The sequence below is a fragment of the Melozone crissalis genome, unplaced genomic scaffold, assembly GCF_028551555.1.
Source record: "Melozone crissalis strain CALT ecotype California unplaced genomic scaffold, PUWL_Pcris_2 ptg000027l_1, whole genome shotgun sequence".
NCBI lineage: Eukaryota > Metazoa > Chordata > Aves > Passeriformes > Passerellidae > Melozone > Melozone crissalis.
The window spans coordinates 27588399-27612522 of NW_026535805.1; the positions used below are offsets into that span (position 1 = coordinate 27588399).

Below are 24124 nucleotides of genomic sequence, written 5' to 3' on the forward strand. Positions count from 1 at the left end.
CAGGTTTCAGGTGTAAGGGAGTGATTTATAATTTCGTGGCTTCTTTCAGTTTTGAGATTTAAATGACTTTTTCATGAAAGTTAAGCAACAGACCTGTACATTATATGCTGTTACCTGTCTCATATTTTATGACAAGGAGAATTATTTCCCTTTTTGCTGCTCTATAACCAGTAAAAAAGGGTATCCAGAAGAAAAGGTATCCAGACATATTTGACATGGAAAAATGCCAGGTATTTGCTTAGTCTCAGTTAGTTCAAAAATGATTAAGATTTTGTCTGAAAGGTTTTTCTTTTTAAATAATCCTCAAGCAAACACGCTGCATGAAAAATAGGTATTAAGATAAAAATTTGCCAACACGATGTGCAAATTAAAATTAAGCGTAAAGTAACCTTCATAAAGCCCATTGCTGCTAACTATTATTTGAAATATTTCAGAGGGTTTTTCATATGATTAAATATGAATTATTTTTTCTAATGGGATGATCTGAGTATTCCAAACACCATTACTGTCAGTATTTATATAAAAAGGGGCTAGTTTGAACTTTCATTCTATTCTAATGCTTTTGTTACTTCAAAGAGATAAAAACCAGTTTTGTGCACATTGACTAGGTACAGGAAATTAAATTAGTTTGGCATTTAAAGGAAATTTTTCTGTAAGTGAACAAGCACAAAATCATCTATCATCTGTGTTGGCTGGAAAAAAGAATTCTTGTTATTATGCTGAGTTATACTTGGTTTGCCTGTGTTTTATGAAATATATCCAACAGTCTCATTATATAAATAATATACTATTTTTTCCACCTTGTTATGTCTTTTATAGTACCTCATGATAATTGTAATCAATGATACCACTGAAATTTGAAGATTCTGGGTTATATTTTACATGCCATACCTGATGAATAGACTATATACATATGTGTGTATTTATATATGACATATAAATACAGGTGTAGAGGACTTACTTTCACATGCCAGTGTGTTCTACATCTGTGTGTGAATGGGAGCCCTTGTATCCCAAACAGAGGATTGTTCTTAACTGCACCATCCCAATGGAGGGATTGAAAACTCTATTAGTAAATTGTCTTTTACAGAGATTTCATTAGTTGTTGTTAGCAGTGGTAAAACATTCTCTTCACTCTGGTTTACCAGAAGACTGGTGAGTGCCAAACCATTCCAATTCTATTGCTGTAGCATACATCCACAGGAAAATCTCATATCATTGGAAGGGTGTAGAGTAAGAGACATCTATTTTGGTGAGAGGTTGGAAAGAGCAGTGGCCTCTGGAGCTGCTGTTTGTTGATCTGTGCTTTGTTCTCCCAACACAAGGTATATGCATGGGCGTTGGTTTTTTTTTGTTCAGGTATATGTAGGAGTATGAGACTCCTGTAGGTTTTTTTTGTTTGTTTGGTTTTTTTTGTTTGTTTGTTTTTGGTTTTTTTTTTTTTTTGTTGGGTTTTCCCCCCAATTTTATCAGCAAAATATTTGGAACATTCAATTCCTTTGCTAATGGCTAGGTTTCATGCTACATGAAGTGCTCGCTGGTAAAATCATCTGCACTTGGAGTGTAACGTGTTTCCTTTGGAATTGTGTTTTAATGACTCCAGCAGGACAGATAGACCAAACTCACTTATCCTCAATGGAACCCAGTGGATTTCCCTTAGCTGCTTTTGTGGCCTTTCACTTCAAGTGTCAGCTTTTTGATTGCTTACTAGAATAGAGTGCAGTAGTGAAGTAGGTAAGGATTTCTTTGCCTGTCACCTGTAGCAAGAAGGTGAATGTATAAGCAGTTACAATTTCTGTTTTGAATGACATGATAAACTAGGTACTAGAGTACATCAGGAGAGCTTAGGACTCTCTAGAATTTATATTGACATGATTTTAAGTGCTTATTCAGAAAATCACACTGTATTTGTTTTTTTTTTTTACTTTTGAGAAAACTTGAAGTTTTTTTTTTTGGTATTTGTCTTTCTAGACTTCATTATACAGGGGAAAAAATTGCTCTCAGTTGCCTTAGTAAGCCTGAAATTTGTTTACTTTTAGGCAAAATGAAATGTAGGGTTAAATCCCTTTTTAGTTTCCTACAAATTGATATCAGTTGCTATGTCATCTACTGAACACTTCAGTGTGCAGTTTGCTGCATTTTCCCCAATTTTTATTTGCCCAGCAGCTGTGCTATTCTAATACTGCATGCCACGAAGATTTGCTGTGCTTGGCAGCTCTATCCTGTCCTCGTGGCGGGTAATGAAGATGTGACACTGTCCATGCCAATATCAACTCCTGAGGGCTGATCTTCCAGAGAGCTGCAGGTTCAGAGCTGGAAGCAGACTTCTTTCTGTTTGATAATTTTGGGTGTTCTCCCAGCCCATCTGAAGAAGAACATTGGATATGGAAGGAAAAATCTGATTGTGGAATGAGTACTCAGTGGAGTACTCAGGCACTGTTGCAGTCTAACTTAGGGAGAACTGTAGCAAATTCAATTCTGCCATTGAAGCGGAATGGAAAAGTGAGGATTAAAACAAGAATTGGTTCAGATTCCATGTGGTCCTAGGGAACAAACTGAAAATAGTTGGACTAAAAGTTGCTGACTGAATATAAGCAATGTAGAAGTCACTGAAACTGGCATTTCTATGTATTGAGCTGCCATGAGGACAGCTGAGAAATACTGGCAGAGAGATTAGAATGAGGAACTCAGGGTGTAGTGTGTGTCTTTTTACCTTGGATGAAAAAAGAAGGGGATTGGTTGTTTTTATGTCTTTTACCTCTAGGTAAAAGAGGTATTATCCCTCTGCCACCTATAAGCTATGGCTTGTTAAAATAATGTATGGCAACATACTGATGCTTTTCAGTAAAGATTCCCAGTTAGTTCCTGAAAGAGTTTGGTTTTTTTTTGTATGAAATTTAAGCACAGCAAAATTGAAAATTATACAGTTAAATTTATCTTCAGAATCAAATCCCTTTTTTTTAAATCAGCAGGTGGAATTGATGTACTAAAGGCTATTTATGCAAAATGATGAAAAGATAAACCCCACCAAATCCTCACATTCAGATGGCGTTCTAGAATGTTGAATAGTCTCAGTTTTGCTGCTCAGTCCTACATAAAGCTGAGATAGTCTCCTAAGCCATTAATTTTGTTAATTCTACCAGATGTCTCAGCATAGATAGTAACACACTGAGTTTTTAAACCAGGCCAGTGTAGATAAGCAGTTGGAATCAATAAGCTAAGCAGTGATTGATACTTGCATTTTTTTCTTATTTTCTTTGTCTTCATACCTCAGGACTGATTTATGCATGTGTTGAGGACCGTAGCTGATGAAAGCAACACATAAAATAATGCTGGAAATTGGGTCCTAGGCATCTCAGACCAACATCCCTGCTTTGTGTATCACATTGATTTTAGTAGATTCTTTACATCTATTAATATGTCATATTGTGACATATCAATATTTCACAATATTGTGAAAATATTTTATTGTGAAAATTGAATTAATATTTGTGAGGCTAGCTTTACAGTAGTGAATATCATAAAATAGATAGGATTTGATTGTTTTGTCTTTAGAAGAGTTTTTTTAATCAATATTTAGTACAATGGTTGCACAACAAGCTGGAATGAAACAAAATAGTAAGTGACCACACTCTCATCTACGTTTTGCATGAGGAAGATTTGATGTTGAAAAGGTTATGGGCATGTGAAAGGCTGCATCATAAAACAGTGACATTTTTCAGTATGTCTTAAATTTGTTTACTTCTTTTTTAAAAGTTAGCATAATTGTTTGAAAACACAAAAACCTTAGACTTTAGCTTAGTCAAAAATGTTTTGAGATATTAAATTGTTCATGGTTATATATGATTCTTGTCTGCTACAATTCTAATACTACTGATTGTACATAGTGCAGTTTTACATTAATCTCTCAGCTGAGGCAAGGCCTGGATAAAGTGATACTCAAACATTGTATCCTCTGTTGCAATGTGCACAGCTGTAAGATGAATTATTTGTAAAGCCCAAGACCGTAGATTAAAGAAAACATAACTTTTAGTTTTGTCCAGTTATATTGAGATTGGAAATAATAATTATTCAATGTTTTTAAACAGGCTGCTTATACTCAATAAACACCTCATAATATATATGAAAGCTCTCCATATCTCAATTTGTCTTGTAATGACTTCTTATAAGGGTAGCTTCATTGAATATTTGGCTAGGTTGGTTCAAAATTTAAAAGAGGAAGGATCCTTTTTTCCAACTCAATGACTTATAATAACAAATTAAAAGAATATTTTGCTGAGTGGTGAAAAATGTTATCAGTGTAGGAAATGCATAGCAGTGCTACAGTGTGGAAAGCATTAATTCTGTCTTCAGTAATGTGTAGCAAGAAACTAGACTCCTGTCAGCCAGCTTGGTAGGATCTCAGCAGCTGGAGCTGGGAGATTACACAGGGGAGTCTCCCACTTGAAATGTGCTCATTGTGCTCAACCTCCAGGAGTTACCAATACCTTCTGTGGTAATTAAAGAAAACAACAAAACACCCTTATCCTCAAATTCAGTCAAGATTTTTGTAATGAGAGTTTGTTCCCAGCTCTCCTTATCCTGCAGGGTTCAGCACCTTGGGGTGCTTTTGATTCTAATGGTGCTCTATATGCATCATAGGCTCCCATATTGTTTAACTTTGGATGTGAGTGGTCCTCCCCAAAGGGGTAACACTTGAGCAACACCAGCAAGGGTAGCATTAAAAGAAGAGATAAAACTGGTGTAGTGAGAATGAGCAGGACTGAACAGACTGGATTCCTGTCTTGGATAGGAAATGGGAAGGATTTGATTTTGGGGTGGGTTCATCTCTGTATTGCCTCTGTGGTGTGTCTGTCAGAGTTGCTGATAAACATGCACAGTTTGTTGCTGCTGTCAGTGAACTCTGTTGCTGAGCAAGTCTGGATAGGCATGTTCTGCATGAGGATTCATCTGCATGTCTGTAATTGCATCTCCTCGAGGCAATAGGAATTTTGCATCCACGGTAGCTACATCACTGCTATCTTATGATATCTTAGTAAAAATAATAGGTTTAGTGAGAACAGGTGTTATTTCACCTCCCTGGAGCAACCATTTGTCTGTGGAGAAATTATTTATTTTGATGCCCAGCTGTTCCTTAGGGACTGTGGTAGTGTTGATTCACCAAGAAGGTTTCTAGTTTTGTAAAGTTTTGTTGGAGAGTCAACAAATGGTTTGTTTCAATGATTATAATGAGACAAGAGCCTTCCAAGCAGGTAAGTGTATGAGTCTTGTATCTAAATACTACTGCAGTGTGAGAGCTACACTTTTTCAGGTTCAAAGTTAAAATACCTAGGTTTTGTCTCCCTCTTATCATAGAGAATTACCATTTTTTAATTACTTATCAGGATGGTAAGAACTCTTCAGTTGAGTGTGGAGGGAAGGAAAGAAATGAAGGGGTTTAAGACCAGGAGTGTTAAGTAAACACAGAGAAGCTGGGAATGGGGTGCAGCTCTGTAGGCAAAGGTGAGATTCTGTCTCTGGCCTCCAGGTGCCTTTTTGGTAGCTGAGTCTGGGACCTGAGCACAGCAGAGAAGCCCAAGTGAGCAATGAACCCCTGCTCTTCACAGGGGAACTGACTTACCTTTTTGAGTGGTAGGATCATCCACCTATAGACCATGAGTTTGCCTCAGTGTGTGTCAGGATCACTCAGCTTTTCCTAAACCTGGGTTTTAGTTTTTTAGTGTTTGAGTGGCCACTCCTGTGAGCAGAGCCTTGTTCCCTCAAGGTTCAGTCAGAACTGCAGGCTCTGGGACAGGGAAGGGAGCTGCCCCTGCCTGCAGCATCCTGTGCATCCACCCTGCCGAACTGCCTCTGGCTTCTGTGGTGGGGAGTGGGTCCCACACCAGCAGGATCCATTTTGGAGTGTTTGAAGGATCTCAGCAGCAGTTAAGGCTCCTGCTGTGTTCCTGCAGGCAGTCTGGATAGACTTCTTCCTCTTCAAAAGCATGCTTGATAAATATACATGTATACACACACACAGGCACACGCAAGCGCATACATTTAGGTTTAAAAAGAGGGAATGTGCTCTCTATGATGCTTCCTGACCTCTTTGTATGCACCTGTCCTTTGTTTTTCCAGTGAAAATTGAAACCTCTTTTTTAGAGTACATGGTAAGTGAGAAGGGGAGGTATTATCCCCACATGGTTAGGTTTTTGATCTTGATCCATAAATATTTTTTTTACAAACATGATAGTTGCTGAGCTCTGAAGATCGTCCTCCCTTTCCCCTGCAGACTCCTCGTTCTGCTAGGCTACAGTCTTTTTAGCATTTGCTAGTTCAACAGTTAGTTGAACTAACCCTATAGTCTTTTAAATAATAGCCATTCCCTCTGTGTATAAATAGATAAGGCATTGATTTCCTTTTTTATGTGATAGGGGTGAAAGATCAAGCCTTATTTTTCTTTATGGAAATGATGTACTTCTAAGTAAACAGACCAAAAAAAAGAAACTTGACAAGAATAAAGGGTATTCAGGCTTCTGCTAGTAAACTTGTGTTCTATTTATGTTGGCTGGTGTTCATCTGCTTCAGTTTGGGGAGTCCTGTATTGTTGGATATGGTTTTTGTAGTTAATTCTTGTTTCTGCAGATACTGCTGATAGACTGGATTGTGCTTGTAATGATGGTGGTACATGCAGCTTCCACTCCTGAGGAAGCCTTTGATAGCTGACAGTCTGTTGACAAATATACAGAACACTCACTTTTTTTTGAAAGATGTTTCTATTAAAAAATATTAGGATGAGTCACAAGATAACGGTATGCAAATAGCAGAAGGAAAGTGAAAAATTTGGAAATCTTGTTTTTTTTACTGGTGATTATTTAATGTAGTAAATTGACATAGTCTAGTGTATATGTAGGTCATTTGGCAACAAACTATTTTAGTTATCTAGGTATTCATGCATTTTGCTCTTCCTGTAAAATTCCATTTCCAGGTGGTGTTTGTTTGTTAGAATATAAGTGATTTACTGGGTATAGCTTGGCTTCTTTAAAAGAACTTGTGCATTTGCCCAAATTTTAATAATGTCAGTAACTGATTAAATCCTTTGGCTGTTCCAAGAAACTTCAGGTGGGGCTTCATATTCTCTCTCCTCAGCCATATGTCACTATTTTTTAGGTACATTACTTAGGGAAATACAAAACTTTTGTCCTAAAGAAACAGCTTCTTGGTGGGTTTGGAGATATTTCTAGGGACATATGAGGCAGCTGGGATTTGCCTGTGCCCAGAAGGCCACAGTTCTCTTTCTGTGTCCTTTCTTGGTGTTACTGCAAGCAATATGAGACTTGAGTGCTTCTTGCAACTCAAGTATTCCAGGAGTATTCCAGGATGCTGAAAAGTATAAGATAAAACATTTTTAGGGAACTGAGAGCTTTGGGTGGAAAAACACAAACTGGCTGAGTTTTGAGACTGCACAGTGTTTTTGTACCTCAGGTGTCTGACCCTACCCAGTTTGAATCCTTTCTCAACTCATGTATGCCATGGTATGAGTTGAGAGAAGAAATAGCACATGCAATAAGCTTTCTACTGAGATTTCTTCTTTAATTCCAGTAACTTTTCCAACTTTTCCCAGTGAAATTAGAATAATTTTCATAGATGACTTCAAGATTTTATTGTTTGGATGTAAAAAGGGTAAAGAAAAATAATGCCTTAACACAAGTAAAACCTTAAGCAGGAGATTAATGAAATAATCTGATTTGTGGATCTTCATGGTTAAAATTGATCATTTCTGCTTGATATAGTTTATCAGTGAAGTACAATAATTATTTTGTTACATACCAAAACATTTTTCTTCCTCTTTGTTTTTCAGCCTAGCATCTTACTCATGATGTCTTTTACCACAGGCCACTCTTTGAAACCTTTTGTAGATAGGATGGGATAGTGTTTAGGGGCTTTCCATGTAACTTGACATGTAAATCTCTTGAGGATTCAAAGCTGCAAATATAGCTGTTTGTTTAAATATAGTAGAGTAGGAAGCATTTTCTATATTCTTTCTTACATCCTTATTCTGCTTGCATTTAAAACAGTTTGGAAATTTTGGTTCATAACCATCTCCTTTTTATGGTCCAACTGCATTCCACAAAGGGAAATTTCCTCTCTTTTGCTCCCTAATTCTGACTGGATTTTTCATTTCCAGTAGTTTCTTTTTCTTTTGGCTTATTGGATCACTTCAAACTGAGAGCAAGACTGGACTAATCCAAAAGGCAGATTCAGAGAGCCAAAATGGGATTGTGAGTGTGATTATTAAAGGGAGTGATGCAAACACATAACATTCACTCATGTCTGAGTGAAGACTTCAGTCTGTGAGGAAGTGCTTAGCTAAAGGTTTCATTTGTTCTGCACCTTGGCATAACCAAATAAATGGACTACTAGTGAGTTAATTGTCTTTCTAATATAAACCTGACACTGATTTTTGCACTGATTTTACAGTACGACTTTTAAAAACGGGTCTCTATTATTTAGTGTCAATATATATTTTTTCCTTTTTAAAATAATTTTATTTTAATAGCTTTTACTTCCTTTATTTATGCTGTGATTTTTGGCTCTGCTGCATGGTTTTCTCTATCTTGTGAGACTGATTCTTTCCATACATTGTTGTCTCGTTCCTGTTAGTAACAGGAGAGCTTAAATTTGGTGCAGAGCTGATTGACTTACTGACAGAGCTGTCTGCTTACTGACAATAATATCCATATTTTCTTTCCTTCCTTAGTAACATTGCTTCTAGAATGTCTGTATTTTCTTCCAAATATCACAATCTTTGCCTTGCCCTCCCCGTCCCTCTCCCTACTCTCCAATCCAATGATGTTAGAGAAGCACTGAAACAGATACAAAAATAACTCATAGACAACATGAGAAAATAAACATCAAAAAATATCTTTTATTTAAATGTCTCAGTAATATTATGGTAAAGCATTTTAATTAAGGCTAGGAGTTTTTTCAGACTTGTGTACTCATAAATCTATGTCAGATTTTATTAGGAGAATGAAAGCATTTGGTTGCACATGTTGTGTGTGAATTCAAAGCTGAAGTGTTTCTGTAATATGAAAAAAATTTAATTTCACAACCTCTACTCCAATAGTTGACAACTTCATTTTTCAGGAAAATGCTGTCTGCAAAATACCCATCAGTAAGGCAACATTCTAGCTAAATTGCATCATGAGCTTATTAACTCCCATCTAATCATCCAGTCATGGCTGATTAATCACTCCTCCTGGTGCCTTGTTTTAATAAAATCTGTTTTCTGTGCCACTGGCCAGCAAACTGCTCTCTAATTTCATGTGTAGGATAGTCTTTGCTGTGGATTAAAGTGAAGCCCTTATCCTCTGATCTGAAGGGCTGTGTGAAGGAATCATCACATGCAAGTGTCTTGCATGTATAGTTATCCTTCTGTGTTTAAGGGATGAGGAAAATGTGTGTGTCCTCACAGAGCTAAAAAGCATTCCTGTGCTTCTAAGACAGAATGCAGCCATTTTGGGATAGGAATGCAACTGTAGCTGGTGGATTTTTGAATATTCAAATCACCTATCTCCAACTGTGGAACTCTGAATTCATTAATTACTTTGTATTAGTAAGCAGCAAGATAACACGGAGAGCTGGCAGCTTTGTCATTTTCTCAGCATGGGAGGAGGGCAAAAGTAATTTCATCTCTCATGCCAGTGGAAAGAGGTAACACCTCCCATTTCTTTTAATAAGTGTTCTGTATGTTAATGAATAAGCCAAGTTACCAAGGTACTTCCTTAAAAAGAAGTATGAAGATTGGCAGTTAAATGCACTCTTGAAAATTTAAGCTCTCTGATTCACACTACAGTAGCCTAGCTAATAACCTATTTGAAAGCTAACAGCAGCTGTGAATATGACAGGCTGAAAATGTTTTCAGGTTTGCCAAAAGAACCCCCACATGTAGAAAGGAAGAATCAGAAATGAACCAGAGGTTTCTTGAAATAACAAACCAGAGCTGTTTTAGTTTCCTATTACTTACCTGAAAGTTTTCTTAATCAACCTTTCGGGCAAAAGAGCCAAGCTATAGTTTTTTATTTCTATACTTTGAATTGTTTTCATTAGTCTAAGGGTGGGCTACAGGTACCAGCCATCACTCACTTCAAATAACAAAATTCGGTAATTTTCTTAATAAATTATTTGAATAAGTCTTTATCAGATGGTGGTGTGTCATACAGAGGGATAGAGTTGCTATGTCCAACAACTTTAGCTTGTCCTTACTGCAAGGTTGGCCATCCCAGACTTTTGAGTTTACATGAACCAAGTGCTTCTTACTGCAAGGAAATAAAGTGACAGAAGGAGAGGAAGAGGATCTTAGTGTTTAATGCTGTGTGGGTTTTTGTATCATGTAGATGGACATACATATTTGATACCAGTGGAAACTTTATGAAAAGATGAACTAGAGTCTCCTCTACTTAAAATACTGACTACACATTTTAGTGATGCCATACTGAAAATAGGAACTGGAAGTAAAACAGTGGGGAAGAAAAGCATGGAGCTTTTAAAGAGAAACACGTACTGTCATTTCCTCCTTAATACACCTTATTTAGCATCAGAAGTGATTGTTAGCAGGCCGTTTCAAATAAGGCACAAAAAGAATATGGCTTGGCTTTCATCAACTGCACTTTGATCAACTACAAGTACTGGAAAAGATCAAGAATGGCAGGCGCAGTGTTTTTGAACTCTGCTTATCCTCAGGGTCAAGCAAGGACAGGAATAAAATCAGTATCTATTTCAAATCACAGAATTGTGACACGCAAATACTTCTGGCCTGGCACATGGCCCTTCTTTATGTGTGTACCATGTTTGGGATGAGGATGCGTGGCATGAAATAAAACATTTTTATTATCCTTGACAAGTTTCCTATTTTGGAGGTAAGTAGCAGCAAGCCTTTTTCTGGCCTTACCATGACTCTTGGAGTGTTAATGTCTCAAAGTTTTCTTTCTAGGGTGATGATCAGTGGAAAATGATGTTGGGGGCAGACAAGTTACTTTGTTTCTACCCAGTAACATTTTCTGATCTAAGTTACATGCAGAGAAGGAGTTAAAGCAAATAGACATGAAAGTACAGCTCTTGAAGTGTCTTGATGACAAAAGCCTACGCTGGAAGACAACCTTGGGCTGGAACAGAAGGCATATCCTTAATTAGCTTGTTAGATATTAAATTCAGGAAGTCAAGGTGTCGATGAAACTAATCAAGTATTGTAACAGAAGTAAAGAATACCATTCAATTTGGAATGTAGTTCAATTCTACTTATTCTCACCTTGCTTATCTTTATTAAAGTTTTAGACAAAGATTTTGCTATACATTCTCAGTTTCCACAAGAGAAAAATGAAAAAAAAGAGCAACTTTTAAAATAAGAGTTTGGTTAAGATAAATGAGTTTAAGTGCAAGGGAAAGTATAACATCTAGTGAATGGTATACATTTCTTCATTGAGATTTCAGTCACAATCCCATGTGTGGATCATGGCAATAAATTATAATTATCATGGCAGTCCTCATTAATTGTTGCAGAGAATGTGATTATCAAGAGTCAGCTGAGATTCTCCTATGCACTGTGAAATAAAATTCCTTAGTATTTTTGTGTGCTGCTCAAGGAGATGAAAGAAAACACAATACAGAAGCCAGAATTAGGAATGAGAGGTTGTTTTCATAGCTTAAAGTAGCTTACTTTGTAGCTTGTGCGCTCATAATTAATGCCTCTGTATTAGTGGAAATTCAGCACATGTTCTGTGATACTGCTTTCTGTCAAATTTAAAAAATGAAAAAAAACTCCTTATAATGCCAGCAAGATCCCTCTTTATTTCTCTGCAGTTAGTTCCTGGCTCCTTATGATAAAGAGAAAGTAGGGGTAGCAGAATAACATTTCTGCTCTTTTAACTGGCTTTTATGTCTGGTTAGTGTAGTTCTGAGTATATGCAGTGCTTGGGAAAAAAAGATAAAAAAACCAGCTTTCTGGTTTGGATTAAATGCATTTAAAGTGAAAGCTTGACTGAAAAGATTGGAGCTCTGATGTGCCCCTGAAGAGGAGTCAGCAAGTGCAGATCAATCTGAGATTTCTGGATTAGCATAGCAGTAAATTATTAGCCAAATAATTGACTGTATGTTCTTCTTACTAGAGCAACCTGAAATTTTAAGCGAAGTATTAAGACTGTAGTATAGTGCTCTCTTCTAGTTCAAGGAGGGAGATTATTTCATCATTCTAAATGCCATCTTTGATCTTTTGCTTGATTCTTAGAACAAAACTTGTAATCCTTGGGTTTATTTTTATAGCACTACTTGTATATTTTAGATGCCCAGATATATGGGTGCTGTACCATTTTATTATCCACTGCTCTCTCAGTTTCAAGTGTCATAATTTTTACTCATTAACTTAGCTTGATGGCTACTTGCTAGCAGTAATTCTTTTGAATAGTAGCTCAAATTAGTAGCTTTCTGTAAAATGATTATTGTAGTATAAGTAGCTCACAGTCACTAAATAAATTCCAGACATGATATATCCTTCAGTCTTTTCCCTACTCTCATGTTCTCATGGCAAGATAATAATTCCTGTACTCAGAATTGTCACATAGAAATGTACTCACTAAATTATGATATCCAGTGTTAGATAGTGTCATGTTCTTTTTTTTTTCCTTAGAAAATCTTTGAGTACCAGGTGCATAAGGAAAAAAAATTTCTAAGTAGCACACTACCTTTGACGTGTATATCTTTTAACATGGATCCTGCATCCTCTGCTGGAGGAAGTATTGTAAATCCAGATCCTCTTTGGGTAAAGAAAAAGAGAAAAAAATCAGAATATGCATACCTAAACATTTTATTTTTCCAAAAAATATGGCTTAATGGTCAGGAGAGAAAATGAGCTGGATGAAAAAAAGTTATTGATTTCCAGGGATCTGGGGTTTTTTTCTGACTAGGCAAAAATTCCTGTGCTTTATGAAATAAATGATTGTACTGTTCTTTTGGACTGTGTCTAATGCAATGTATGATTGAAATGAAGCAGTTACTGTGAGATGCCACAGTGACAGGTAACTTCAGAAGTAACTTCCAGTCCCTTCATACTGTGTCCCCAGCCTATCCTGAATTTTAAACCTTCCTAGACTAGTTGAAAGATCTACACCTCCTAACAGGTGAACAAGTCAGCAAAACCTGAATTATTTATGTAGAACAGGTAATTTCAAGTCCAAGAAAATTAAGCACTCCAAAAAAGAGAGGTAGTAAAATGTGGTCTGGTAGAAGAGAATGTTAGAATTTGTTTGCTTGTTTGTTCACTCTCTGGTGTGTATGTGAATTTTCTGTTTGTTTTGTTTTGTATGTTGTTTTTTTTTTTTTTTTTTTTTCCAGTTCTCCCCTTGGATAAACGACCAATGCATATATAGCAACAGAAGCTTTGATTCTTAGTGTTTCCTGAATTTGGATGGGTGCTGGGAAATCCATGGGAAAAGGGTTCCTGTGGCTTCTAGTCTTGAAGACAGACAAAAGATGGAGGTGTCAGTGTGAAACAGAATCTGTATTTAGATGTGCTGTGAAGCATTTGCTTGCTTGTTTTCTGAATCATAGCTTACGTCTTAGATACATGTGCTAGACCGAGGTATCAGCCATTTCATTTCTGTTTATGTGAGCTTTGCATTTATTTTGCCTACATTAGGGCAATTGCTCTCGGATATGAGTAATCTTATTTATCTTTAGCTTTACCTAATCCGTGTTCCTAGAAATTTCCAGATGAGTAAATATAATATTCTAGCATGCCTTTTTCCTCCTCCCAGGGGGATACTAAATGACAAGGTCACAAGTCTTCCACAATAGGTTCCAAAAGCAGACAAAATTTTATTTCCATGCGTTACACAAAAAAGTCTTAGAATTTGTGACAAAGTGGCCTGTAAGAAGGAAATGTCTTTTTGTGGCTTGAATCACTCAAAGGACTCTCCCACAGATGAAACAGGAGCACAGCAAGACCTGGGAGGGCTTTGACAAAGCTCACAGCAGAAGGCCTATAAAATACAGCTGTAATTACATAAGGAGGATCCTGTTGTGCTGTCCACTGTACCACACTTTCAATATCAGATCTCTGGATAAATTCATAGCCATTCCCATGTGGGTGTCAACCTGTACGGTTTGACAAGTGTACATGCACGATTCAAGTGGCTGTCCTGAGAGACATTCTAGTTCAACATGAATGTACCAATGCAGAATTAGTGTGTGCAGTGTATAAATACTTGGAAAATATTACACATGACTCATGAAGCTATCTGGTGTCCATAAGAATAAAGTAAGTGGACAGTTCAGCAATTATAAGGCAATTAATTGTAAAACTGATAATGGTTGTTGAGCTTTGAGTGTGTGAGGGTTCTCTGATAACAGTTGAGGCTGCCTTGTTCACTTACGCTTTGGGACATCAATTTCTTCTCAAAGCAGGGCAATAAAGAATGCATCACCTCTTTCTAGCATTGTCACAAAGGCAAAGTGCTTGCAGTGCTGTTTTCAGAGCATATAAAATTTTAGCAAAACAAATGACGTATCAAAGGCAGGGTAATAAAAGAAATACTTGTACATTAATCTAACTTGGCTATTCTTTACTCCTTTTTTTAAAGACAGTGTAGTTGCTTTTAAGAAAGTGTAGTTGCATTTAGATTTAAATCATTGCTTACTTTTATAACTTGCTGACATCTTATAAAATAATTTCTTATCTTGTACCTGTTTTAATACATTTAGCTGTTTTTGAGGAGGCATTTCTGCAACTGTGGTTGATAACAAAAGTCACAGTAAAGATTGCTAAGAAAATAAATAGGGGCAAATCAGAATTTTGTGTAGCACTGAACAAAAAACATAAAGCTGCTCTTTAATTGAAATGTATATTAAAAGTGAGAAAGTTCACTTTCAATTGAGCTATTTTAACAGATGAGAACTAAATACATTGCCTTTTATTACAGTAATTTTACAAGCAAGTTGACATCCAGATATTAATGGTTTTGAAAATTGCTCCTGCTTTTCTCTAAGCTATCTTAAATTATTTAACTTTTATGTGGCATCTGCTAACAAAAGGTCAATATGTGAATACTGTAAAACCACTGAAAGCAAGATATCCTGCAGCATTTTCTGTGCAAAGTCCAGAGAGCAATCTGCTACAGATATACTGCTCTTGGTGCCAACAAAGTATTTAATAGGTAGTGGCATACTAACTGTTCTAGTAGCTGAATTGTGTTCTAGTAGATATTATCAATCCTATCTGAGACTGTAAGATAGTCCAAAGACTTTTTAGAGAGAGTAATTTAAAGTCTGTTTCCTTAATGAGTCCTGAAACAGTTTTGGTAATGTAAAACCTTAAGCTTTTGGAGTTATTCTCACTTTCCCTGTAGAAGAAATGGATGACATTTTTATGAGCTGTTCTCTGTTCTTGTGCAAGATATTCTCATATGTTGCAGGTTGTAGGGTCAGGGTTTTACAGGTACCCCTAATTTTAACTTTAATATTATGACATTCTTTAAAATGACAAACCATGATTAGCAGCAATGAAACCTTTCCAAGTGAATGATGTTCACTAATGGCAGAGCTTTACTGAAGAGGAAATGGAGAGACGATTTGTAGGATACTGTATTCTGCATTTTTGTCTGGTTGGTACTGAATACAGTGTGGAAATAATTCAGCATCAGTCTTCCTTTGCTGCCTGTTATCTGATTTTAGAGGGACATTTTTGACTTCTAGAATTTGAAGTGCTTTCCACAAAATAAAAACAGAAAGTGAGGTATTGGCATTTTAAAGAGAAGATGCCAGGAGAATATCTTCATTACTAGAAGCTATAGAATAGAACACATTTTCTTTCATACTAGATACATTTCTCAAAATATGAAATGTTAACTTCAAAATAGACTTTGATATGCTGTATTTAAGGAAAGAGATTTACTGATTTCTTGCTTTTTCTTTCTACAGCTAGTTGATGTGGAAAAATGGGTATGTGATTCTGTCTTTTATTCACTTGATCCCAAATGTTCCATGTTGCCACTGAGTCTAATCTGTCTGTTTTGATACCCTGTGTGTTCATGACCCTTCAACTTGCACGGCTCAAAAAAACCAAAAAAAGAGGCTAATGCATGGTCCTGTAAAATCTCGTCACTCCTGAATTGTCCTACCAAATTTCATGTTACCACAGTGACTGTTATCTCTTTAAATTTGATCACAGAGTCATGTAATAGAAATGTATGATTACTGACTTTCAGTTTTGAGCCCTGCTGTCTAATGTTTTAACTCCATTCTGTAACCCACCCTGTCTTTTCCAGTATAGACACTGTAATCTTAAACTGCATGACAGTAAGATAGTTAATACTGATAAATAATGTGTGATGCTATGTGTAGCTGCAAATATACAAAATATATTTAGTGATCCAGAACAGCTGCTACAGAATAAAAACAATATTTCCTAGATCTTAGCAAATAAAGCACAATTCTCTGCTTAATGTGTTGTTAAGGCCTTACCTAATGTGTCTGTGTATACCATACATATTTGTTTGGGCATCTGATATAACTCCCCCCTGTGGGACATGTTTATGTGTGTTTTTCTTCAATGTAATTTCTAACACCAGTGTTATGTAAGAGTTAGTGGTCGTAAAATGTATGTAGAATTGTTTGTTCACCTTGTAAATATTTGAGGTCTCTCTGAAAGCTTGGACTGTAATAGGTCTCCTTGGTTTCATATTGCTTAGTTTGGGCTGCACATGACCAGAGACACCCTCAGGTGTCCTCTGAAATATGACCAGTAACATAACTGTAGCACTGGTCTCATTTTATTTCAGCCAGAAATTACAAAATTTTAATCTGTGATTATTACATCTTTGTAGTAAGTAGTGACTCAAGTTAGAGCTTGCCTGAGACTCCTGTAGGTAAGTACATTGTTTAAATAGTGGCTTAGGCTTTTCAACACCGTTTCTACCATACTCAAAAATATCTGTGACATGTCACATACATAGGTAGATGTTTGTAATGTTTATTAAAGAATAACTGCAGTTCAGTATTAATTTTTGCTAATTGTATCAGTATGACAGCATTATCCATATTCTGTGGGTCGAGTATTTATGACAACCATCAATTGCTATACAATTGATTTTAAGTGTTTTTAAGACATACTGATGGTCAGGTTATCTTTTTATTTTGTCCAATTTATGACTGAGAAAGCTTGGTTATGCATTTTTAGATTCTGTTATTTTATTCCTATGAAGAATTTTGCTATAAAGAGAAAAAATAGCAATAAAAAGCACGCTCAGTACTATACAGGCACCTCTGCTCGTACTCCACAACACATGAAATATTATTGCCAGAAGTTTATTGGTGACACTGACGTGGCTTATTTTTGACTGAAGCATTCATAATCTGTTAATGGAAAATGTAGTATTACTTGCATAAATAGAAATCAGATCTGCTGTTTTGGTGGTTTGTTTTTGGTTTGGTTGTTTTTGGCTGCTTGCTTTTAAATTCAGAACTTAGTAACATCAAAATCTTGCTTCAGAAAGACTGCTTCGTCAAAATGTGTTCTTAAACCATTTTTAAAAGAACTGGTTCCCATGAGAGCAAAGCTAAATGTGTCATTCCAAGTTAAATTGGGTAAAGACTTTTCCTAATAGACTGATTCTATAATCCAGACAACCTCTCTGGTGGGGGTGGGGTTCATACTGGCTTTACTGTCATACATAAAATTATTCTCTCAGATGAAGGTCCAGTCTGGCCTGTAAAGCAGCTTTTAACTCCCTCTGTAACTCCAGAGTGTTACCAGAGGTCTTATGGTAGCCTGGAGGTGCAGTGAATTGATGCAGTAGAAAGCTGGCTGCTATAAGGCTGCATGCTCACAGGGGCAGACACCTCACTCTAACACATGTATTTCTTGATAAGCCATTTCCCAGCACAGAGCACACAAGGTTAATGCAAATGTGTTTAGTTATATCTGTCTGTGGGAACCTTAAAGCCCAAGCCCAGAGAGAAGCTTCATGTCAAATTAATGAGCAAATTAGTAGCTGAACTTGCTGTAAGCAGTTTCATGCTGTTCAAAGGATGAGCTAAAGTCATTCACTTCTGAGCTGTTCTAGCCTATGAAGTGTGCTAACAAAAGTTTTAGAAGAAATTACTCCAGTTCCTGTGTACTTCTGTCAAATGGCTATAATTTTTCTTGTGATTTTGTTCCAAAATCATTATTCTACTGAAGGGATGGGCTCTCAGTTGAAGCTGGGTACAAATTAAATGGCTTTAAGATCCTTGTTGAACTCCTGGCTTCATCCTTTTGTCTCTGAGCAGGTATCAGTCAAGACTTGTAGATCTGCTTCAGTGCAGAATCAAATAGATTAAAGAACCTTGCCCAATGTAAAACCTAGTGGAAGTAAGGCATCCTTGTTCCCATTTCATATCTGAAAAAGGCTTTTCAGTTTTTTATAAAAATACCAAGGTGGGGAACCTCCAGTACTTGATCAAAGGGATTTATTCAATTTGAACCAAAATTTAGAAGACCCTGAATATATTTTCTTTACAGAGAAAATGACAGTAATGCAGTAAGATGAAACTGAATGACACCTAGTGAAAGGAGTTCCTTTAATCTCCCTGACATTTTCTCTCTTTTAATGTATTTATGAAAATAAGAGAAATAATTTTAAAGTGTCTTTTTCTGTGAATTAGCAATGTGCTTGCAAATTTGTGATCTCAAGGGAGGTGTTGTATACTTGCATACAACAGAACTAATGCACTCATAAAAGCACCTGTGTTTCTGCCTTGGCTTTCAGGATAACTGCTTAGCTCTACAACAGGTATGAGCGTAAGGATAAGAAATTTCCTTGGATATCTCTGGTGATGTAATAATTTGGCCTTTTTACACATTTAACTATATCGAGTTGGTAAATTATTTTGCAAATTTGGCATTAAGAGCTGTCCAGAATTATTGTTTTCAGGAGGGATTACTCTGAGAGCTTTTTACCTGAAAGCAAATGCAGTGTGTTTTTTCTTAAATTCAAAGTGCAAGGTACAAGAATTCTCATCCTTATCCTAGCTGATGGCAAAGCTATGCTAGTTACAACATTGTACAATTGTCTTCAGTTTTTGAGACAGAGAAACATCTTCTGCTGAGGATAATGATATTTTTTTTTCTCTTTTCCTCAAGTAGTAGCTATGTTAGCTCAGCTTTATGCCACTAGTGAAGCTGGTTTTCAATTTCTTTGGAGAAAAGAAACTTGCAGAGTAAGAACACCCACTTTAGACACTTTTCAAAAGAATTGTTTTCATTACAGAGACTTCTAAGCTGAGAAGTAGTGAATAAATTCTCACTTTGGTAGTGTGGACTGGATAAATATAACAAATGGAATTTGACTAGTGGAAACAACCTAGGGTTCTTGTGGAGACTGGAGTGAGCCACAAAACAAGGCTCCATCAATGGGAATTATTCAAGTAATACATCTTCAGTTCTATTAAAGTAGTTGAGTGCACATCAGTACTTTATAATCAGTATGATTTTCAAGCATTAAATGAATTATATAAGGACAATTTTTTCTTATAATTTCTTGCTCACACTTCGTTAATTTGCTGAAATATATATAGATTTTTCATATTGCTGTGGGAAAATACGTTATTTGTGCACAAATATTTAATCCTCAAATATAAAGAATTTGCATTCAAATTTTAGATATAACATAGACTGCAGAGGTGGCTCAGTGTAGGGAGTAATATGAGCAGTGTTAACTCAGTTTCGTATACTGAGAACTCAGTTCTAATGCATGTCTTGAAGGAAAATGTGAGATAATACTGTATGATGTTGAAGTGAACAGGCATATCAAAATGGAATGACTATGGAAATGCTGCTTAAAATATCACACCTACACTGATAGTTTCAATCACATCTGTAATTCCATCTTTAGAGTATTGTATATTTTAGCAGATGCTAATTGCAGCCCAAGTCTAATTCACATCAGCAAAATAAACTGATACAAACATTTTCTAATGTACACTATTTAATTTCAAAAGAAAACTATGTGTATATGCATTTAAACCTATCTCAATCAAATAGTGACATTTCCAAATGCATGCTAAGGTTTCTTTGGTGCTTCTCTTTCAGTCCATATTACAGAGCTGAGAATTTCAAGCTGTGTTCTATGTAGCAATAGTAATTTCTGTGAATTACAGCAAAATATCTCCGTTTACTTGTTTTCAGTATTTGTTGGATAGATTAGTGTAAAGATCTAATATTTTTACAGAGCAAATGGAATGCTATAAGAATTCCACAAAAGATATAGTCAGGAGATGATCTCTAAATTAAAGGATTTTTGGCAACTTTTCTATTAAAAATTCCAAATAAAATAGAAATAATATTTTTTCTCTTTGCATCTAGCCAGAAAGCTCAAGAAGTAAGGTGAAATTATGATAAATTAGGATAGTAAGTGATAAACTACCTGAAAGCTGTCCAAGGAGCCAAGGAATATAATGGCCTCAAATAGCTGTAAATATTTATATTAAAAATGCATCCTAAATGTACTCAGATAAACCTTCAGTAGGTTTTAAATGTCAATTATCTGCTTTATTTTGAGAAGGAGGAGGTAATTAGGAGGATGAAAGAATGATGAGTGTTATGTTCCTCAAATATAATGATTTTAAATTCTGCAAAGGCTTTTCTATTGCTTTTCCTTTTTCAAATACTGTTCCAAGTCAGTAAGGTATTCCAGCTGCTGAGTGCTCAGTGCATTTTCTTCATGAGGATATTTGTTTGATGCTAAGCACTCACATTTGTCCCTGAAAGGTCAGATAGCATATGCAACTGAAGACTTAATCAGAGGAATATGATTATCCTGTTGTTGGTTACATTCAATTACCAGTCCTACCTCTCAGGACAACTTCTGAAAAAGTTGAACACTGAAGAAATGCATTGAAAATTAGAGGACACTGATTTCTTTAACAAGAGAAGGAGAAAGGGGTAACTTCAATGCATTTAGTCATCAAATTTGCATTGGTCTCACTTGTACAGGATTTACTGTACTCACTGCTTACTCACTCCCTTCACCCGGTCACAGTGGAGTGCTCTTGCCACTCCTTTCTAGTCAGGCTCTCTTTGACCTCCACTTGAGTCAGTTGTTGGGATCTCCCTGTCACTCCAGAAATACAAATGGGAATTGAAGGTATTAAAACTGGTGTATACTAGTGTATACTAGAGTATTTTATCACTGTGGGTCTGATGAGACAAACCATTGGATCCACACAGTTCCAGTAAAATCCAGAAAAGTCCAATTGTCCTTTTCATCCATCTTTCTGTGGGCAAGGTCCTTGTAGTCCTAGCACTAGTTTTGACTACTCACTTCTTGTAAATATGAATCAGAAGTCCCTTCAGTTAAGAGTAAGATCAGCCCTTCTGCTCTTGGGAATTTCCCACAGGAAACTGGACCAGCAATTTTCCTGGAAGTACCCCATTTGTGATTGTTTTTCTTTGCAACTCACATATTTGTGCCTCTAGGACTGAGGCAGGTTTTCCTCCTTAGTTCTCCTCTTTGTGGTCACTCAGGTCAAACTACAGGGTGGTGTGTACTCACTGTGTCCTCTCTTTTGAGCAGAGGAAAGCTTACTCCTAATAGTTGAGTTACTGGTCCATAAGGTGGGGATTGGATCTCTGTGCTGCTGGACCAGTTTTTCCACAGCTGACATGATAAAGGAAAAAAGATTTTCTTCATTTTACTGGAGTTGGCCAGCCAATTAATCCACCTCCAGCATGGCTAATTTCCTCAGTAATTACTCAGGTAGTGGATACCTTTCTCAGTGGTGGTCCACTTGCCTAGGTGACATATAATATCTTTCTTGAAGGGATACCTTTCTTTCACATCTTACAGAAGTTGCCTTCAGAACCTAAGGACTTGTACCCATTTTCCAACCGCTTTGTTTATCAAAGAAAGGAATCCCAGCTGTTTTGCTTCCTGACCCTCTAATTCTGGGCTGCTGCTCCCCTTTTCCCAACATAGGAGCAGGAAGGTGACAATGGGCTTAGCTAGACACTAGACAGCAGCTGAAGTCTTTTCACACATCTCACAGCTCATTCAGGGAAAGAGATCTGCACCTCATTTGTGAGTTTTTGCTCTTTATTCTCCCTTATCAGTGTCTGCCTCTCTCCCTCCTCTTGTTCTTGTGGTGGCCCTGCTTTGGGATAGTCTGCCTTGTTAATTTTTTCCTCCTGCTCCCTCTTAGAAGATGCTCTTTCATCCCTTACTAAATGATCTCACTTTTGCTTCCCATATTTCTTTTTGTGTACTGAGAAGACTGACACTGGCATGTGTTGGTTGTTTGGTTCAGCTGCAGTGCCAGGGCTGTGGTAGCTGCAGAGCCTGTCCTTTTGCCATCAGATCCAGAGACCTTCTCTGCCCCTTGAGGGTACTGAATAATGTTGAACAGGGCTCAGTAGGCCTGAGTCAGGGTAAAGTATGTGATTTGTGTCTTTCTGGAATCACCAGGATGACAGAATACCTTTTCCAAATATTTTACTAGTTTCTCAGTATACTGCACTTGTTCAGAGGTGTAATTGCAAAATGTTGGAGGTGACCATTGTCCTAGGCACTTGTGTATTCTATCCCACATACCCTGCCACTCCTCACTATCCAGCCTCAGTGCAGATCTCTGGGTGGTATTCTTAAATAGTGGTTTAACCTTAAACAAGACCTGAAACACATTCAGGAGCTCTAGCAATAGGCACATGCTGGTTCGAACATCCTGAGAATATTCAAAATTCTCTAGTAGTGTTGTAATTAGCCTGGAGAAGGGGAAGATGGAAGAAGGTATTTCCCCCATAGATTGGCTCTCCTTGAAGTAAAGATAAAAGATGTAATTATTAATAATTTCTAATAGATGGTTCCTGGAATACAGAGGTGGTGGCAATGCTGTGTACAAGCCCCAGGTTAGTCTCACGACCCTCAATTTAACCTGTCCTAATGCAGTGTTACAAAATACAACAAAATAATAGCATTAATCCAGCCCCCAGAGCTGATAAACAGCATGGCAAGGAACATATACCACAAGTAAGATATGTTCCATAATTCAACTTTGAGAACATGTACAGCAGCTGTAAGAAAGATGGCCTTTTTATCAAGGTTGGTTTTAATAGGATGGGTGTGATAGTTTTAATCTGAAAAAGGGTCATTCTATGTTATATATAAAGAAGTTTTTTATGATGAGAGTGGTGAGACACTGGAACAGGTTTCTCAAAGAGGTGGTGGATGCCCCATTCCTGGAAACATTCAAGGTGAGATTAGATGAAGCTCTGAGCCACCTGTTCTAGTTGAAGATGTCCCTGCTCATTGTGTGAGTTTGGACTAGATGATCTTTTAAGGTCCTCTACCCCTAAACATTCTATCATTCTACATTTCCATGGACTCTGAGAGCAAGTAAGTCAACATTGTGACCAGAGACTAATAAACTAATAAAATGAATGCTATAAATAATTTTTATAGCATTCTCTGGTCAGATCTATTGTTATCTCAATCCTTTGTGCCCCATTTTGGGCTCCAGAAAGACTGATGGGTTTAAATCTGCAGGCAGTTAAACACCGCACTGCTAACTCACTGCCTCCCCAGCCACCAATAGGATGAGGGCAAGAACGGAGAGAAAAAAGCACAAAGTTTGTGGGTTGAGATAAGGACAGCTTAATAGGACAGAAAACAAAATAATAATAATCTTAATGAAAAAAGAATTAGACTATTCAAAGCAAGTGATGCACAATGCAATTGCTCAGCACTCACCAACTGATGCCCAGCCAGCTCCTGAGCCCAGCCAGCTCCTGAGCAGTGGCCCCAGGCCAACTTTCTCCCCATTTTGTATATAAAGCATGACTCTATATGGTGTGGAATATCCCTTTGGCCAGTTTGGGTTTGCTGTTCTGGCTACATCTCCTCCCAGCTTCTTGTGCTCTCCTACTCCCTGGCAGGGTGATAAAAGAACCTGAAAAGTCCTTGACTTATTATAAACACTGCTTTGAAACAGCTAGAATATGCGTGTTACTGACACTGTTCTCATCCTAAATTCAAAACACAGCACTGTGCCAGCCACTAGGAAGAAAATTTACACAGTCCCAGACAAAACCAGGACAGGAAGTTAGGATGACTTTGGAAAT

General features: G+C 36.9%; 1 protein-coding gene across 4 annotated transcripts in view; it reads left to right on the forward strand.

Moving 5' to 3' along the window:
- The window catches only part of RYR2 (ryanodine receptor 2), a 381701-nt gene that overhangs the window by 117027 nt on the left and 240550 nt on the right, over positions 1 to 24124 (forward strand). For 2 of the 4 annotated variants that reach the window (XM_054280079.1, XM_054280080.1), the window contains exon 4: positions 15952 to 15972. The exons of the other annotated variants lie outside the window; for them this stretch is intronic. In XM_054280079.1, coding sequence (XP_054136054.1) covers positions 15952 to 15972 — 21 coding nt within the window. The remainder of the gene's footprint in view (positions 1 to 15951; positions 15973 to 24124) is intronic. 4 annotated transcript variants of the gene reach the window in all.